This window comes from Rana temporaria, chromosome 11 (assembly GCF_905171775.1).
Source record: "Rana temporaria chromosome 11, aRanTem1.1, whole genome shotgun sequence".
Taxonomy (NCBI): Eukaryota; Metazoa; Chordata; class Amphibia; order Anura; family Ranidae; genus Rana; species Rana temporaria.
In genome coordinates, this window is record NC_053499.1 from 163,818,347 (window position 1) to 163,837,363 (window position 19,017).

The following is a 19,017-nucleotide window of genomic DNA, read 5'->3' on the forward strand; positions in this document are numbered from 1 at the left end:
TCAGAACGTCTGTCCCGTATATTGGGGTCACTCTCCTCAGAACGTCTGTCCCGTATATTGGGGTCACTCTCCTCAGAACGTCTGTCCTGTATATTGGGGTCACTCTCCTCAGAACGTCTGTCCCCTATATTGGGGTCACTCTCCTCAGAACGTCTGTCCCGTATATTGGGGGTCACTCTCCTCAGAACGTCTGTCCCGTATATTGGGGTCACTCTCCTCAGAACGTCTGTCCCGTATATTGGGGTCACTCTCCTCAGAATGTCTGTCCCGTATATTGGGGTCACTCTCCTCAGAACATCTGTCCTGTATATTGGGGTCACTCTCCTCAGAACGTCTGTCCCGTATATTGGGGTCACTCTCCTCAGAACGTCTGTCCTGTATATTGGGGTCACTCTCCTCAGGTCTGTCCCGTATATTGGGGTCACTCTCCTCAGAACGTCTGTCCCGTATATTGGGGTCACTCTCCTCAGAACGTCTGTCCCCTATATTGGGGTCACTCTCAGAACGTCTGTCCCCTATATTGGGGTCACTCTCAGAACGTCTGTCCGGTATATTGGGGTCACTCTCCTCAGAATGTCTGTCCCGTATATTGGGGTCACTCTCCTCAGAACGTCTGTCCCGTATATTGGGGTCACTCTCCTCAGAACGTCTGTCCCGTATATTGGGGGTCACTCTCCTCAGAACGTCTGTCCGGTATATTGGGGTCACTCTCCTCAGAACGTCTGTCCCGTATATTGGGGGTCACTCTCCTCAGAACGTCTGTCCGGTATATTGGGGTCACTCTCAGAACGTCTGTCCGGTATATTGGGGTCACTCTCCTCAGGTCTGTCCCGTATATTGGGGTCACTCTCCTCAGAACGTCTGTCCCGTATATTGGGGTCACTCTCAGAACGTCTGTCCCGTATATTGGGGTCACTCTCCTCAGAACGTCTGTCCCGTATATTGGGGTCACCCTCAGAACGTCTGTCCCGTATACTGGGGTCACCCTCAGAACGTCTGTCCCGTATACTGGGGGTCACTCTGGAAGGTATTTAGATCTACAACATGTCACCCTAAAATTATTATCAATGTAATTTCCGGTCTTGAAGGGGATGAACCCCAATAAAAACCGCCATTGATGAATTTAGTAGATGGATCTTGTTTTCTCGCCTCGCGTTCCTTTTCTCCTCACAAACCCGCGCCGCCATTGTAACCTGTAACGCGCCTCTCATGCCTCCGCAGTGTGAAAATCTGAGGGGCTCTCACACTGGGGCGGTGCGCTTGCGGGACGGGAAAAAAAGCTCTGCAAGCCGCATTCTTCGGCCGCTAGCGAGTTATTTGTAGGAATGAGAAATCTTTGCTCTCAATAAAAGATTATTAATAATATATTTCTCAGGCGACCCAGAAAGTCCCTCCCCCGCCTGAGCCAGAAGATCAGACTTCTTAGAATTACACTTTATACTCGGCTGGGATTTTGTTGGAAATATTGGCCCCGCCCCTCCCATGCCGCCATCTTTGAGTATCTTGTTAGTACCCCGGTACTTTTCTATACGGTATTGTCTGGTTTTATATCTGTATCGTTTATAACCTTCATAAAAATGATTAGAAAAAGAAAGAAGGGGTCTGAATGTAATAATAATAAAAAAGGTAATAAGCGCCAATTATTGGAAAGGGGAGGAGCCAGAAGAAAGTTATTTTATTGGATGAAAGTTCACTTTCACATCATAGTGAAGTTTTGCGTTTTCTGAGGACACAATTACTGAGCACTGCGATTTCTGAGATCCGGCTGCGATAATCGCCTCATTGCGTAATCTTCCTGCCCTTGGCTGAGGCGGCTTCTTCGTCACCCAACCCAACGCTCACCTATCCAATCCCTCAGAACCAGTCACATGACTGGGGGGCACAATTAATAGACCCCAAAAAAGTATCAATTTTGTAGCCAATGGCAACCAGTTTCTTCTTCTCTTCTCCCATAGGGCACTGGGAAGCTGAAGGTAAAATCTGATTGGTTGCTATAAACCAGTGACGGGGAACCTCGGCATCCCAGGTGATTTGGGACTACATTTCCCATGATGCTCCACTACACTGCAGAGTGCATGAGCATCATGGGAAATGTAGTTCCAAAACACCTGGGGTGCCGAGGTTCCCCATCCCTGCTATAAACAATAATGTGGGAGGGACCAGTGTCCCCAGTGAGGGAATAAGCCAATCAGTGGGTGAGGATGAGAAGAGCAGATGATGGACAATGAAGTGATCGGCGCCCGCATGCTTCACACTGACAAATCCTTACTAATAACCGTTGTGTTAGGACACAAAGCAGAAAGATTCCATTAATGCAGAAAGTGGAGCGAGGAACGCAGGCCCCGCCCCCAAGGTAAGTACACATCCCCGCCCCCAAGGTAAGTACACATCCCCGCCCCCAAGGTAAGTACACATTAGATAGTGTTGTGGATTCTAGTGGTAACAGAGGCATTATATCTACCAATATACACGGAGAGGCCGGACTGCACAAAAAACAACTTTATCCAATTTTAAGTTTTAAAAAAATAAATAAATTAAAATAGAAACCCGGCGGCAGCGGCGGGGCCGGCAGTGTACTCCGACCAGAACTCATTGTACAGACTTTGCAGCTACAACTGGGAAAGTGCCTTGACAAGAACAAAAAAAAAACGATCTACTTGCCAACAGTCCAAAGGGAAAGCTCCGCCCACAAAAGAACCCACACAAAAGGAGATCCACCCCTAAGGAGACAAAAAGAACAGGCCCAAGAGGAGCTCCGCCCCTGATGAGCCAGAAGGAACAGCCCCAAGAAAAACTCTGCCCCTGAGGAGACAGAAGGGACAGCCCCAAGAGGAGCTCCACCCCTGAGGAAACAGAAGGGACAGCCCCAAGAGGAGCTCCACCACTGAGGAAACAGAAGGGACAGCCCCAAGAGGAGCGCCGCCCCTGAGGAGACAGAAAGGACAGCCCCAAGAGGAGCGCCGCCCCTGAGGAGACAGAAAGGACAGCCCCAAGAGGAGCGCCGCCCCTGAGGAGACAGACAGGACAGCCCCAAGAGGAGCGCCGCCCCTGAGGAGACAGACAGGACAGCCCAGAAGAGGAGCGCCGCCCCTGAGGAGACAGAAAGGACAGCCCAGTAGAGGAGCGCCGCCCCCGAGGAGACAGAAGGGACAGCCCAGGAGAGGAGCTCCGCCCCTGAGGAGACAGAAGGGACAGCCCCCACAGTGCTAGGACTGTTGGCAAGTAATAAAAAACACATTTATAAAACAAAGAAGAAAACAAAGTGGTGTTCAGGACATAAAGGTCACACGTACTCCACAGCGGGCGGTGCTCTTGTGGTAGAAGTATGAACATTGCTATGTACATAGGAGTACAGTTTATTTTCTGGTTGGTATAAGGCTAGACAAGGTGCTAAAGTGGTCTGCTCTACAGACTGCAGCTCTGCAATATTCCCATTGTACTTTTATTGATCCACCTGAAAAGCTGCCTCTGGGGTGTAATGGGTTAAGCATTGCAGCATGTAGTCCCAGCCTTACCTTCAGGAGAACTTTAAATAAGAAGAATAGAAATAATAATAATCTATGAGAGAGAAAGAGGGGGGGCTGGCAGGAAACCCCTCAATGCCGAGCTCTGCAGAGCCTCCACAGGTGAGGGTTTGGTATTTACGATGCAGGAATGCATGCTGGGAAACGTTACGGATCAACAGGTAACAGTGACTGCTGCAGGGCCATTGCAAATAATAAATGTCTATAAAAGTGACTGTTCATACAGTGCAGAAATCCTCCGAGCGCCTCCTAGTGGCACATCCTGAACCGCTCTAGGCACTTGGAACTGAAAAACATGCTATTTTTTTCCACCCTACGATACGGCCGCCTCCCCCCAGCCCCCGCCCCCCCCACCTTCCTCCCGCCTCCCCATGTATAATTCTCCCAACCGGCGACCTAAAGTGTCCTACCCAGAATTCCCTTGCTGAGGACTGCTAGGGGCAAAGTGATTCCTGGAAAGCCAGATATACCCCCCTTGGGGCAGAAGCGTCCCGGAGAAGATGCACAAAGGGGAAGGCGCTTCGGCTTCCTGTCCCTAGCCTACAGCCGGCCCTTTACCTTCCAATAAGTGGAGCACATGCTTCATTCAGGTTCAAACATACAAATCTCCCTCTATAAGCAGAGTCAGCAGCGCGGCGCACGTTACAGACAGCGGGAACCCCAGAGACGGGCCGTCTCCTGACTCTCCATCCACAGAAACCCATTAGAAGCATTCGTGGGGGAGAGACCCCAAAGATGTCAGCCACTTCCTGTACTTGAGGGGTTAATCAGGTGGAATAAAATCAAGGCAAGCTTCCCATAAGGGGCGTGTAACACTTGAGACAAGCAAGGAGGCCCGCCCCTTTCCACGACGAAACCTACAGTATCCGCTGTGTCAGAGCAGCCATAAGTCCGTTATACATGGTTATTATTTGGTCATTTACACGGTGTAATTGTTTGCTTGATAGGCGGGTCAGGCTTCGTTCTCCGCGGGGGCGGAGTTTGTTAATACAGCGTCAGGCTGGCGGGTCATTCTGTCCAGTTCCTCCTGGACGTTGGTCAGTACCGGCTTCTGTCCTGGAGGAGAGACACACAGTCAGCGGCCAAAATCTGCGCTTTTCTATTACAATATAAACCGAAAGACCTTCCGCTATAAAACATATCCAATAAAAAATAATCAATCTGGATTCTTCTACATATTTATGATAAAGAAAATCCCAATAAGTGTTTATTGATTGGTTGGTGTGACAATGATATCATCATCTCCATACTATGGGGTCCCGGCCATGAATCATTGGTCAGGATTGGCTCACAAACTCCCGCTGTGTACAGAGTGGGTGTGCATGCGTGCGTCCTAAACCCAAAAGTAGACCGCGACGTGGGGTTTGTAGGCAGGGACGTGGGGTTTGTAGGCGGTGACATACGGGGGACGCGGGGTTTGTAGGCGGGGACGTGGGGTTTGTAGGCGGGGACGTACGGGGGACGCGGGGTTTGTCTGTGTGGCCGCCCGTCTGCAGTACATTGTGGGCGGGCCATCCGTGGTAAAACAAGCGTATTACACCAGCATTGTGCTCATGGGCCCCAGAGATCCCCTCCATACCCGTACCTGGCTTCTTTGCCGAATTCTGCGCAGGACTCGACCCCCCCGGGCTCCCTCCCGGTGATCCCGTCTTTTTACTCAGCAGGCTATTGAAGAAACTGGCCAAGACACCTTCACTGGCCGCTGCATCTGGAAAAAGAAACATTAATATTATATTATACAAGAAAACAGAATAAGAATATCTGGAATCTACCTGAACCCCCAAACCCCCCCCCCTCCTCCTCCCTCAAAGTAGAACTTAAAGTGATTGTAAAGGCAGAAGATGCATTCTATGCATTAAAGTCATTGTAAAGTCTATATATTTTTTTTTTAAATAACAAACATGTCATACTTCCCTCCTCTATGCAGTTGGTTTTGCACAGAGCAGCCCCGTTCCCCCTCTTCTCTGGTCCCTTTTTGCTGCTCCTGGCTCCTCCCTCCTATTGAGTGCCCCCACAGTCAGCAGCTTCCTATGGGGGAACTGGAGCCGAGTCACATCTCTGTGTGTCCATTCAGACACGGACCCCTAACCTGGCCCTGCCCTCTCTCTCCCCTGATTGATGGACAGCCACGGGTGCCAATGGCGCCGCTGCTGTATCTCAGCCAATCAGAAGGAGAGTCCTGGATGGCTTAGACATTCGTGAACATCGCTGGAGAGAGAGGGGGCTCAAGTAAGTATTGGGGGGGGGGGGTTTCTTTTAATGCACAAAACGCCTCTTCTGACTTTACAACTCCATCTATGTGCAGCAGCCCCCCCCCCCTCATACTTACCTGAGCCCCCTCTAAATCTGCCTCTAAGGGCCCATTCACACCACATGCAGCGGCACAGCCCGCCCCCAATCCAGGTCACCATTCTCGGGGGACCGCAGTTCACACCACATGCATCGGCACAGCCCGCCCCCAATCCAGGTCACCATTCTCGGGGGACCGCAGTTCACACCACATGCAGCGGCACAGCCCGCCCCCAATCCAGGTCACCATTCTCGGGGGACCGCAGTTCACACCACATGCAGCGGCACAGCCCGCCCCCAATCCAGGTCACCATTCTCGGGGGACCGCAGTTCACACCACATGCAGCGGCACAGCCCGCCCCCAATCCAGGTCACCATTCTCGGGGGACCGCAGTTCACACCACATGCAGCGGCACAGCCCGCCCCCAATCCAGGTCACCATTCTCGGGGGACCGCAGTTCACACCACATGCAGCGGCACAGCCCGCCCCCAATCCAGGTCACCATTCTCGGGGGACCGCAGTTCACACTACTGCGGCAAAGTGAAAGAAAAGTACAGCAAACATTTTACTGCAATGGAATGTAAATAAAAGCCCAGAGAAGATGGGAGTGACCCCAAAAGAAATGCGAGCCGAGGACAAAATGTGCATCATAAAACACGCGTGTCAAACACACGTTACTGCGCATGGAAAAACACGCAGAAAATGTGCGATGTGCAGAAAATCCACGACTCTTACTATTGGGATCTGGTTTCTTGACGGCTGCCATGGGTGACGAGTTGGGCACGGCGGTGGAACCGGTGCGGCCCGGAGTCCGGGGGGATCCTGTGGGAGCTCTCGCCGGCGATTCCTGGAAAACACCAAAAAACACGACATTAGGTAATGTTCTCTTCTCATGTGTCTAATATCAGAGTACAGGGGGGGGGGAGGGGTCAATAAACCAAAGTCCTCCAATGACAGGCAGGGAATATTTGAAGTGCATCAAAGCTGAAACTTTTATTTTTTAACATTTTGGAACAAGTTGTGTAGGGTTAAACCCTTCGCCACATTTAAGTTTCTTTTGCCATGTGTCCCCCAATTTGGGAGATTTCCCCGCACTTCCTGCTCTGTAGACACAACAGGAAGTGAGGGAAATCCTCTCCGAGACGCTCGTCACTGGAAGGCGTGTCCCCATTGGAAGATTTTCTATCACAGACAGCAATAAAAATGAGGCCGGGGTTCTCTCCCCTCACCGATATCCCCCAAACACTTTACACCGGAAGGCGGGTCGACCCCCAACTAAGCTTACATCTCCCCCCACCCCCGCTCTAAGAATCACGGGACGCCATTGTACAGCATGGGATCACTATCCCGGGGCAAGAGATGTTCACATAACAGGCAGGCTGGTCTACAGAAACACATTTATCCCAATAATAAAAATCTCACATTTTGTAACATTATAAGAAGTAATATCCATGGAAGAATTCCTCCAGACAAAATATCTGGCAGCAAAAAGTTCAACACTTCCCATCCGGCCAACAAGCATGTTTTCTGTGTCCCCTTTAGAGAGATTTCCCAGCACTTCCTGTCCTGACAGAGCGAGGAGCAACATAACATCTCCCCGGGTAGTGAGGGAAAAGTCCGATTGTTTCCTGGAGCCTCACATGCAATATTATATGTGGCCCTTTGGAGCCATTAGGGGACACATCTGGGGCCCCCTTTACCTTGCAAGTTGACAACCACTGACCTACACCATCAGGAACTGATCTGAAGACCCGCTACTGACAGGTTCTCTCTAAGGCAGAGCAGCATTGAGGGTCCGGAATATTCTCATACTCACCGAGGCTCTTGTTGGGGTGGCCGGCTGCTTCGCCAGGTAAGACTGCCAATGAAAGAATGAAAACAATTAGAAGTCTTAAATCAAATGTCCCCAATGCCCACCTGTCCCGCCCCCAATGCCCACCTGTCCCGCCCCCAATGTTCGCCTGTCTGCCCCCCCAATGCCCGTCTGTCTGTCTGCACACCCCCAATGCCCGCCTGTCTGTCTGTCTGCACACCCCCCCAATGCTCGCCTGTCTGTCTGCACACCCCCCCAATGCCCGCCTGTCTGTCTGTCTGCACACCCCCCCAATGCTCGCCTGTCTGTCTGCACACCCCCCCAATGCCCGCCTGTCTGTCTGTCTGCACACCCCCCCAATGCTCGCCTGTCTGTCTGCACACCCCCCCAATGCTCGCCTGTCTGTCTGCACACCCCCCCCAATGCTCGCCTGTCCCGCCCATAATAACCGCCTGCCCCGCCCCCAATAACCGCCTGTCCCGCCCCCCCAATGCCTGCCTGTCCCGCCCCCCCAATGCCCGACTGTCTGCACAACCCCCAATGCCTGCCTGTCCAATGCCCGCCTGTCTGCACACCCCCCCAATGCCCGCCTGTCTGTCTGCACACCCCCCCAATGCCCGCCTGTCTGCACACCCCCCCAATGCCCGCCTGTCTGCACACCCCCCCAATGCCTGCCTGTCTGTCTGCACACCCCCCCAATGCTCGCCTGTCTGTCTGCACACCCCCCCAATGCTCGCCTGTCTGTCTGCACACCCCCCCAATGCCTGTCCCGCCCATAATAACCGCCTGTCCCGCCCCCAATAACCGCCTGTCCCGCCCCCCCAATGCCTGCCTGTCCCGCCCCCCCAATGCCCGCCTGTCTGCACAACCCCCAATGCCTGCCTGTCCAATGCCCGCCTGTCTGCACACCCCCCAATGCCCGCCTGTCTGTCTGCACACCCCCCCAATGCCCGCCTGTCTGCACACCCCCCCAATGCCCGCCTGTCTGCACACCCCCCCAATGCCCGCCTGTCTGCACACCCCCCCAATGCCCGCCTGTCTGCACACCCCCCCCAATGCCCGCCTGTCCAATGCTCGCCTGTCTGCACACCCCCCCAATGCCCACCTGTCTGCACACCCCCAATGCCCGCCTGTCTGTCTGCACACCCCCCAATGCCCGCCTGTCTGTCTGCACACCCCCCCAATGCTCGCCTGTCTGTCTGCACACCCCCCCAATGCCCGCCTGTCCCGCCCATAATAACCGCCTGTCCCGCCCCCAATAACCGCCTGTCCCGCCCCCCCAATGCCCGCCTGTCTGCACAACCCCCAATGCCTGCCTGTCCAATGCCCGCCTGTCTGCACACCCCCCAATGCCCGCCTGTCTGTCTGCACACCCCCCCAATGCCCGCCTGTCTGCACACCCCCCCAATGCCCGCCTGTCTGCACACCCCCCCAATGCCCGCCTGTCTGCACACCCCCCCAATGCCCGCCTGTCTGCCCCCCCCCCCAATGCCCGCCTGTCCGCACACCCCCCCAATGCCCGCCTGTCCAATGCCCGCCTGTCTGCACACCCCCCAAAGCCCGCCTGTCTGCACACCCCCCCAATGCCCACCTGTCTGCACACCCCCCCCAATGCCCGCCTGTCTGTTTGCACACCCCCCCAATGCCCGCCTGTCTGCACACCCCCCCAATGCCCGCCTGTCCAATGCCCGCCTGTCTGCACACCCCCCAAAGCCCGCCTGTCTGCACACCCCCCCAATGCCCGCCTGTCTGCACACCCCCCCCAATGCCCGCCTGTCTGCACACCCCCCCCAATGCCCGCCTGTCTGTTTGCACACCCCAATGCCCGCCTGTCTGTTTGCACACCCCACCAATGCCCGCCTGTCTGCACACCCCCCCCAATGCCCGCCTGTCTGTTTGCACACCCCAATGCCCGCCTGTCTGTTTGCACACCCCACCAATGCCCGCCTGTCTGCACACTCCCAATGCCCGCCTGTCTGCACACCCCCCAATGCCCGCTTTGGTTAATTTCCATCACTTCGGATCATTTTAAACTCAGTCACCATAAAAATAAAAATAAAGAAGACCCCCCCCCCCCCCCTGTGGAGAGAGAACGGACGCACCTGCTGCTTCATTAGGAAGACCTGCTCATCTTCTGCTGCCACCTCCTTATCATGGACCAGCTAATCAGAGAAGAGAAGACGACACAAACAGGTTAGGTGGGCGTTTCCTGAAATATATAAACCCCTCCCCCCTACAGACCTCCAACTGCGGCATTTCCACAACATCCCTCACAGACGATCACTTACCTTTCTAATAGGCGGCTTTACAATGAAGTCTTCAAAGGCATCTTCAGGTTTGATGCTGGAAAAGTTCTCATGCAAAATTCCAATTTTCTTCTCATTGTCCCAACCAGCAGGACTGCAAGAAAGACAGACAATGAGAACCAACGTCCTCTACTGAGCAGCTAATAGACCCGCTGTGCTACACCAACCAGACCCCGGGGCCCGGCTGTGCTATACCAACCAGCAGGACTGCAAGAAAGACAGACAATGAGAATCAACGTCCTCTACTGAGCAGCTGATAGACCCGCTGTGCTACACCAACCAGCCCCCGGGGCCAGGCTGTGCTACACCAACCAGCAGGACTGCAAGAAAGACAGACAATGAGAATCAACGTCCTCTACTGAGCAGCTGATAGACCCGCTGTGCTACACAACCCAGGGCCCGGCTGTGCTACACCAACCAGACCCCGGGGCCCGGCTGTGCTACACCAACCAGACCCCGGGGCCCGGCTGTGCTACACCAACCAGCAGGACTGCAAGAAAAAAAGACAATGAGAACCAACGTCCTCTACTGAGCACCTGATAGAACCCGCTGTGCTACACAACCCGGGGCCCGGCTGTGCTACACCAACCACGACCCGGGGCCCGGCTGTGCTACACCAACCAGACCCCGGGGCCCGGCTGTGCTACACCAACCAGAACCCGGGACCCGGCTGTGCTACACCAACCAGACCCCGGGGCCCGGCTGTGCTACACCAACCAGACCCCGGGACCCGGCTGTGCTACACCAACCAGACCCCGGGGCCAGGCTGTGCTACACCAACCAGACCCCGGGGCCCGGCTGTGCTACACCAACCAGAACCCGGGACCCGGCTGTGCTACACCAACCAGACCCCGGGGCCCGGCTGTGCTACACCAACCAGACCCCGGGGCCCGGCTGTGCTACACCAACCAGACCCCGGGGCCCGGCTGTGCTACACCAACCAGACCCCGGGACCCGGCTGTGCTACACCAACCAGACCCCGGGGCCCGGCTGTGCTACACCAACCAGACCCCGGGGCCCGGCTGTGCTACACCAACCAGACCCCGGGGCCCGGCTGTGCTACACCAACCAGAACCCGGGACCCGGCTGTGCTACACCAACCAGACCCCGGGGCCCGGCTGTGCTACACCAACCAGACCCCGGGACCCGGCTGTGCTACACCAACCAGACCCCGGGGCCCGGCTGTGCTACACCAACCAGACCCCGGGGCCCGGCTGTGCTACACCAACCAGAACCCGGGACCCGGCTGTGCTACACCAACCAGACCCCGGGGCCCGGCTGTGCTACACCAACCAGAACCCGGGGCCCGGCTGTGCTACACCAACCAGACCCCGGGGCCCGGCTGTGCTACACCAACCAGCCCCCGGGGCCCGGCTGTGCTACACCAACCAGACCCCGGGGCCCGGCTGTGCTACACCAACCAGGACCCGGGGCCCGGCTGTGCTACACCAACCAGACCCCGGGACCCGGCTGTGCTACACCAACCAGACCCCGGGGCCCGGCTGTGCTACACCAACCAGACCCCGGGGCCCGGCTGTGCTACACCAACCACGACCCGGGGCCCGGCTGTGCTACACCAACCAGACCCCGGGACCCGGCTGTGCTACACCAACCAGACCCCGGGGCCCGGCTGTGCTACACCAACCAGACCCCGGGGCCCGGCTGTGCTACACCAACCACGACCCGGGGCCCGGCTGTGCTACACCAACCACGACCCGGGGCCCGGCTGTGCTACACCAACCAGACCCCGGGGCCCGGCTGTGCTACACCAACCAGACCCCGGGGCCCGGCTGTGCTACACCAACCAGACCCCGGGGCCCGGCTGTGCTACACCAACCACGACCCGGGGCCCGGCTGTGCTACACCAACCACGACCCGGGGCCCGGCTGTGCTACACCAACCAGACCCCGGGACCCGGCTGTGCTACACCAACCAGACCCCGGGGCACGGCTGTGCTACACCAACCAGACCCCGGGGCCCGGCTGTGCTACACCAACCAGACCCCGGGGCCCGGCTGTGCTACACCAACCAGACCCCGGGGCCCGGCTGTGCTACACCAACCACGACCCGGGGCCCGGCTGTGCTACACCAACCAGACCCCGGGACCCGGCTGTGCTACACCAACCAGACCCCGGGGCCCGGCTGTGCTACACCAACCAGACCCCGGGGCCCGGCTGTGCTACACCAACCAGCAGGACTGCAAGAAAGAAAGACAATGACAACCAATGTCCTCTACTGAGCACCTGATAGAACCCGCTGTGCTACACAACCCGGGGCCCGGCTGTGCTACACCAACCACGACCCGGGGCCCGGCTGTGCTACACCAACCAGACCCCGGGGCCCGGCTGTGCTACACCAACCAGACCCCGGGGCCCGGCTGTGCTACACCAACCAGACCCCGGGACCCGGCTGTGCTACACCAACCAGACCCTGGGGCCCGGCTGTGCTACACCAACCACGACCCGGGGCCCGGCTGTGCTACACCAACCAGACCCCGGGACCCGGCTGTGCTACACCAACCAGCAGGACTGCAAGAAAAAAAGACAATGACAACCAACGTCCTCTACTGAGCACCTGATAGACCCGCTGTGCTACACAACCCGGGACTGAGAGTATGCAATGCTTTACAGGCCTCAGGTGTATAAAAAAACAAATGCAAATTTTTTTACCTGCAAAAAAAAAAAAAATATATATATATATATATTTTTTTTTTTTTCAAGAGATTAACTTTTCTTTTAGGACCTGCCGCCATTCTATTCATTTATCCTCCTCTGTATACACAATGTATATACACAACGCACACAATGTATATACACAACGCACACAATGTATATACACAACGCACACAATGTATATACACAACGCACACAATGTATATACACAACGCACACATTGTATATACACAACGCACACAATGTATATACACAACGCACACAATGTATATACACAACGCACACAATGTATATACACAACGCACACAATGTATATACACAACGCACACAATGTATATACACAACGCACACAATGTATATACACAACGCACACAACGCACACAATGTATATACACAACGCACACAATGTATATACACAACGCACACGATTTAGGAAGTCTGGGTGGAATAAAGAATGACTTACATGAAGACGGCGTCCTTCTCCACCACCAGCGCCGGAGTACTGAAGAGAAATCCGTACATTTTATGGACGATGTATTTGTACAGCAAGTCCAGATTCTTCTCTTCTTTCACAGAAGAATATATTAAGGCCGCGCCGTCTGTCACAAACATTGAGGAGAAATCCAGAGAAGAGGATGGAGAATACCGATATCCACACATACATGCTGGGAAAAAGTATTTACCCCCTCCTGATTTGATTTTTTTTTTTGTAAATTTGTCACACTTGGGGTAATCACAAGCATTGGGTACACATGGCAGGGTGTCTGTAGAGAGGGTACATCTGTGAGGCGTCTCGCTGAGGGCGCAGAGCGGGCCGCGCCGGCGGTTGCCAACGCTTCCTGGAACGCACAGGGAGCCATGGGATGATGTCACTTCCGGGATGTTATGGACCAATAGTGACGTCCCGGACATGACATCATCCCCTCGCTCCCTGTGCGTTCCAGATGCAGGAAGCGTTGGCAACCAGCGGCGCGGCCCCGCTCTGCGCCATCAGCGAGAAGCCTCACATATGTACCCTCTCCACAGATAACCCGACATGTGTACCCAATGCTTGTGATTACTTGGCGGGTGCAAGACGCTTACCGCGACTTGTTCATTCCCCGACTTAGTTGGGGTACGTTGTACACTTTGGTGGGGGTGGGTCAGCCACGCCCTGTGACCTCTGGGAACCCGCCTTCTGACCTCTGGGGGAGGTCCCTGTTCCAATTCCTGAGTCCTAGCCTTATTCTCCAATGGGAAACCCCTAACCCTAACCCCCTAACCCTACCGATATTCATTTGTGCAATAGATGTCCTCTTATACTACACTTAGATTGGTGCCTCTGCTTCATCCCCAGAAGATGCTTCTTACTTTCCAATGGGCTGCGTCTCCAGACGCTATAACATGTCATGGACTTACACCCCTCTGTGGGGCAATCCTCGACTGCCACTATTCCGGATCCAGTACTCTGGGCACAGTTTGAAATGAAAACACTGGGGGACATAGTGTCCAATGGTGGACTTCTTCTCTTTGATGATCTCAAGCGGACCCGTAACCCGCCCAATCGTATGGGATTTCGGTACCTACAACTGAGACACGCATTCCAGGCCCAATTCCCACGGAGTGTTAGGTTGAAAGCGACTGCGGTGGAGACCGTGCTGAGGGCCTCGGACACGAGGGGCACTCTATCTGCCCTCTACTCCATCCTTGAGGGACTAGACACCTCGAAAGTTTCCCAGCTGTTCTCGGCATGGCAGGTGGATATTCCGGCGCTGACCAATGACCACTGGGAAGAGGGCATCCAGCAATATGTCCCATTAATGATATCAGCTAGAGACCGTCTCATGCAGCTGAAATTTCTACATAGGGGTCTACTACCCCCCTGAAAGATAAGCTTGTATATACCCCGACAGACAGTCGATGCCCGAGACCTTTCTGGATGGGGGTGGTGGAGACAATAAACTCCATCGGTGCCTCTATTGTTGGGTATCTGTGATACGTTGGAGGCCCCGCAATCTAAGAAGCTTTTTGTATTTTACGCTGCATTCTATGCTAGGAAAGCTATTCTGCAACAATGGAACAAGCCCCTCCCCCCTACGGTCCAACAATGGCAGTCCTTGATAGACTTGGCATTGCCGTTATACAAGCCAACGTATATGGGACGCAACTGCCCAAAAAAATTTGACAAGCTCTGGGCGGCGTGGGTCCGTGAACGCAGGGTGCCTCTGGATTAGGACTCGGAACCAGGTGATGCGAGAAATCTTGTATGAATAGCCGTTATTCATATGGCCTATTGATGGTGGCTCCTAACTGAAGGAGAAGTGAGACTCTTTTTTCCCCCCTCTCGCCCCCCGCCCCCCTTTTCCCCCCCAGGAGGACAGGGGCCTCTCCTTTTTGTTTCTGACCTTCCAGCATGATCCATTGTGCGCCCGGATGGTAGCACTTTCTCCCCGGATTGCTGAAATTCTCACTGACCCGTTTCCACTGAACCTAGCTGATCCATGTAAGGATGTTACGATTGCACCGCCGTTTTCTTTTTCTGTCTAAATACTTGAATAAACTTTTTTGTTAAAGAAAAAAAAAAAAAAAATACATGTCATGGTCTATATGGACTTTTATTAGTCCATTTTAATTTCTTTGACCATTATTATCCCCTTCTGATGTCCAACAAGCTGGCATGACAACACTCAGCGGCTTATCTATGTGGAATGGGTTGCAATGCACAGCAGGACATGCAGCAGAGGAAGGAATGGGTCACACCTCAACGCATGGCGGGTTTTGTGTCGCCTGCAGGGCGGGTACAGGCTGTATTTGTAGATTGGAGGGCCCTAGAAAGGGGCCCAATGTAAGTTCTGTGCATTACCACAACACAGAGCTCTGCAGGAGGCCTCAGGACTTCATGGGCTCTTCTCTTCATTTATAAAGCCCGGAAATCTCAGCTTGACAGGCCAGACCCGCAAAAATGCAGAACCTCTTATTTTCCTTGGCAGCCGCCCCCCCATTACTCCATTCACCCCCCCAGGAGGGAGTATAGGAATCCCTGTGACACAGAGGAGACTCTACACCCCCCCATCTCACAGCACTGGGCCAATGATTGGCTAATAACCCGAACAAACAATACGAGGAGTTTATTTTCTCTCCCATTATCCTAACATGGCAGCGAAGGAGGAGCTTAGATCCGAGACCGAACCCACCTGAGCGATCCTGCCAGGAGGCGGTCACTGCACTGGGCCAATCAAGAATTACGGCATCGCTCCCCCCCCCCCCTTCGAAGTATTCAGAATTTAATTATATTCAGGCACAAAATAAAATGAAGGTGGGGGGAGGGGCTGAACTCTTCTCAATAAAGGGGTAAGCGATCCAATCACAAAGCTGCTGACCAATCCTACATTATACTTTACATTGCGCCTAGAGAATTGTATATTATTGGATGTAATAAAGCTGTTTGTTCCGTCACTTGGCATTGGAAAGGATACACTGCAGGCAGAACCTCCGGATGTGAGATTGGATGAAGTCGAAGTGTTCCTCTCTGTAGTCGTGTTCCTTTTCCAGAACGCTGACCGCGTCACACTGCGAGAGGACGAGACAAAGTCACAGTCACCACCTCTTCCCGCATCTTATTATCACATTTCATTGGGTGAGATTCGTGGACTGATCACCACGGGCAGCACAGTGCGGCACAGACAGAATACAGCTCTGCCGGAGCTATATACAGTATACAGCGCCGTGTTCCTGCAGTGGGATGGAAACTTCCCATACTACTCCTGGAACAAAACTGATTGGCTGAGGCAGAGAGGCGGGCAGATGACATCATTTATAAAATACAAATCTCCATGTGAATGGCTGAGCAGTGCAATTTCATTACAGCCATGTGAAGCTCCATGTTTCCTCACACAGGACTCATCTGCATGCAGGCAGTCCCTTCTATATCTATTGGGTATCAGAGGCGGCATGGACACAGCCACTGCTCCCAATTTTACACACACATGGGGCTAGATTCAGGTAGGGGCGCGCATAGTTACGGCGGCGCAGCGTATCGTATTTACGCTGCGCCGCCGTAAGTTAGAGAGGCAAGTGCTGTATTCACAAAGCACTTGCTCCGTAAGTTGTGGCGGCGTAGCGTAAATGGGGCCGGAGTAAACGCGCATAATTAAAATGTGGATGAGGGGGCGTGTTTTGTGTTAATTCTTGGTGACCGGACGCGGTTGACGTTTTTTTACGAACGGCGCATGTGCCGCCTGTGTACATATCCCAGTGTGCATTGCTCCAAAGTACGCCGCAAGGACGTATTGGTTTCGACATGAACGTAAATTACGTCCAGCCCTATTCGCGAACGACTTACGCAAACGACGTAAATAAAATCAAATTTCGACGCGGGAACGACGGCCATACTTAACATTGCGTGCGCCTCATAATAGCAGGAGTAACCTTACGCCGAAAAAGCCTAACGTAAACGACGTAAAAAAATAGCGCCGGGCGTACGTAAATTTGTGAATCGGCTTATCTAGGTCATTTGCATACTCTACGCTAAAAACTACGGAAGCGCCACCTAGCGGCCAGCGTAAATATGCACCCTAAGATACGACGGTGTAAGAGACTTACGCCAGTCGGATCTTAGGCTAATGTCGGCGTATCTTGTTTTCTGAATACAGAAAAAAGATACGCCGGCGCAGCTTTGAATTTACGCGGCGTATCTATAGATACGCCGGCATAATTCATTGCTGAATCTAGCCCATGGTGGGTGCGTGTCCCTGAACGCCCACAACCACATGGATGTCCAATAGGGAGCAGCGCACGCGTCCATGCAGCCACTGACACGAATAGAACTTCCTGGAGGCGGATGCACACAACATGTCATGAATAAGGCTAGTTTGGCTGAAACGCGTTGACATTTCTGGCTGTCATTGGTCACAAAGGATTGCAGAGCGTACACCGGAGTGCCGGCTTTTGTTTGTATGGTGTGAACGCACAGAAGGTCTGTTCATCCCGCGTGGGCAAACGCGGTCCTTCACACGGGTGTAGGTTTAAAGCAGAAGAAAACCCATCGAAAAAAAACTGTTAATATTCCTGGCTTGCTGGAAATGCTAACTGTCACATTTGCTTGCGCTCTCAACCAAACTGTCAAATCACCCAATGGCTGGTTACATAACGGATCACATGTGCATCATGGCAGTTGCAGATTAAACAGAGGCCAAGATGGCGGCTTCCTTGGCTGGAAACGATAGGAGGCTTTACTCCGCTTGTGAGAATGAGGCCTTAGGGATCCACCAAATATCTTCTGAAGAATGAAAAACTGTTATATGGTTTTGGCCCCTGTGGTTACAGATGTGGCCCTTGGGCCCCCACTAGTTAAGCTGGATGTTAGCATGCCCTGACCACAGGAAAGAACTGACCTTGGTGCAAACAACGAGGACGGGAATGCCCAGGTTGTGGGTGAGAACGTTGTCCCCGAGGGGGAGGATGATATTCTCGTCCTCTGGACTGGAGGTTGGGGGCACTCTTCTCTGCGGGGAACCCGATGACGTGTCTTCCGGCTCCACATATTCCTGGAAATCTCTCACAACTGAAAAGATGAAAACCAACAAGCTGAATGGAGGACTTCAGAGACATTTCTAGAGATGGAAGTCTCAGATCTACTCAGATAGGAAGCAGAGGAGGAACAACAGGAGTGATCTCATTCCTCAACCACATCTATCCACAACCAGCAGCTGATAATGGGGGGGGGGGGGGGTAACAAAGACTGGCACACACCAGAAGCTGATAATGGGGGGATGGAGAGGGGGTAACAAAGATTGGCACACACCAGCAGCTGATAATGGGGGGATGGAGAGGTGGTGCGGGGGGAGAGTAACAAAGATTGGCACACACCAGCAGCCGATAATGGGGGGGATGGAGAGGGGGTAACAAAGACTGGCACACACCAGCAGCTGATAATGGGGGGATGGAGAGGGGGTAACAAAGACTGGCACACACCAGCAGCTGATAATGGGGGGGATGGAGTGGGGGTAACAAAGACTGGCACACACCAGCAGCTGATAATGGGGGGATGGAGAGGTGGTGCGGGGGGGGGGGGGGGTGTAACAAAGACTGGCACACACCAGCAGCCGATAATGGGGGGGATGGAGAGGGGGTAACAAAGACTGGCACACACCAGCAGCTGATCATGGGGGATGGAGAGGGAGTAACAAAGACTGGCACACACCAGCAGCTGATAATGGGGGGATGGAGAGGTGGTGCGGGGGGGGGGGGGGGTGTAACAAAGACTGGCACACACCAGAAGCTGATAATGGGGGGGGGGGGGGGGTAACAAAGACTGGCACACACCAGAAGCTGAATCAGTTTGTATATTTCAGCGTCATCATCACCTCCTGTGACACGCGACATCACATGGCGGCGGTGCACCAGATTTGTGAGCTTACTCTGGGGGGGTACC

At 54.0% G+C, this 19,017-nt stretch overlaps 1 protein-coding gene across 1 annotated transcript; it reads right to left on the reverse strand.

Moving 5' to 3' along the window:
* Positions 1–3,877: 3,877 nt before the first annotated feature.
* Positions 3,878–18,147, reverse strand: DYNC1LI2 (dynein cytoplasmic 1 light intermediate chain 2; the record flags this gene model as incomplete). Its single annotated transcript, XM_040329661.1, is given in 9 exon segments — positions 3,878–4,580; positions 5,110–5,232; positions 6,550–6,661; positions 7,631–7,672; positions 9,730–9,789; positions 9,916–10,027; positions 13,069–13,204; positions 16,061–16,154; positions 17,978–18,147. Coding segments are annotated over 9 exon segments (953 nt in total), but the record flags the coding sequence as incomplete, so codon positions are not given.
* Between the last annotated feature and the right edge of the window lie 870 nt (positions 18,148–19,017).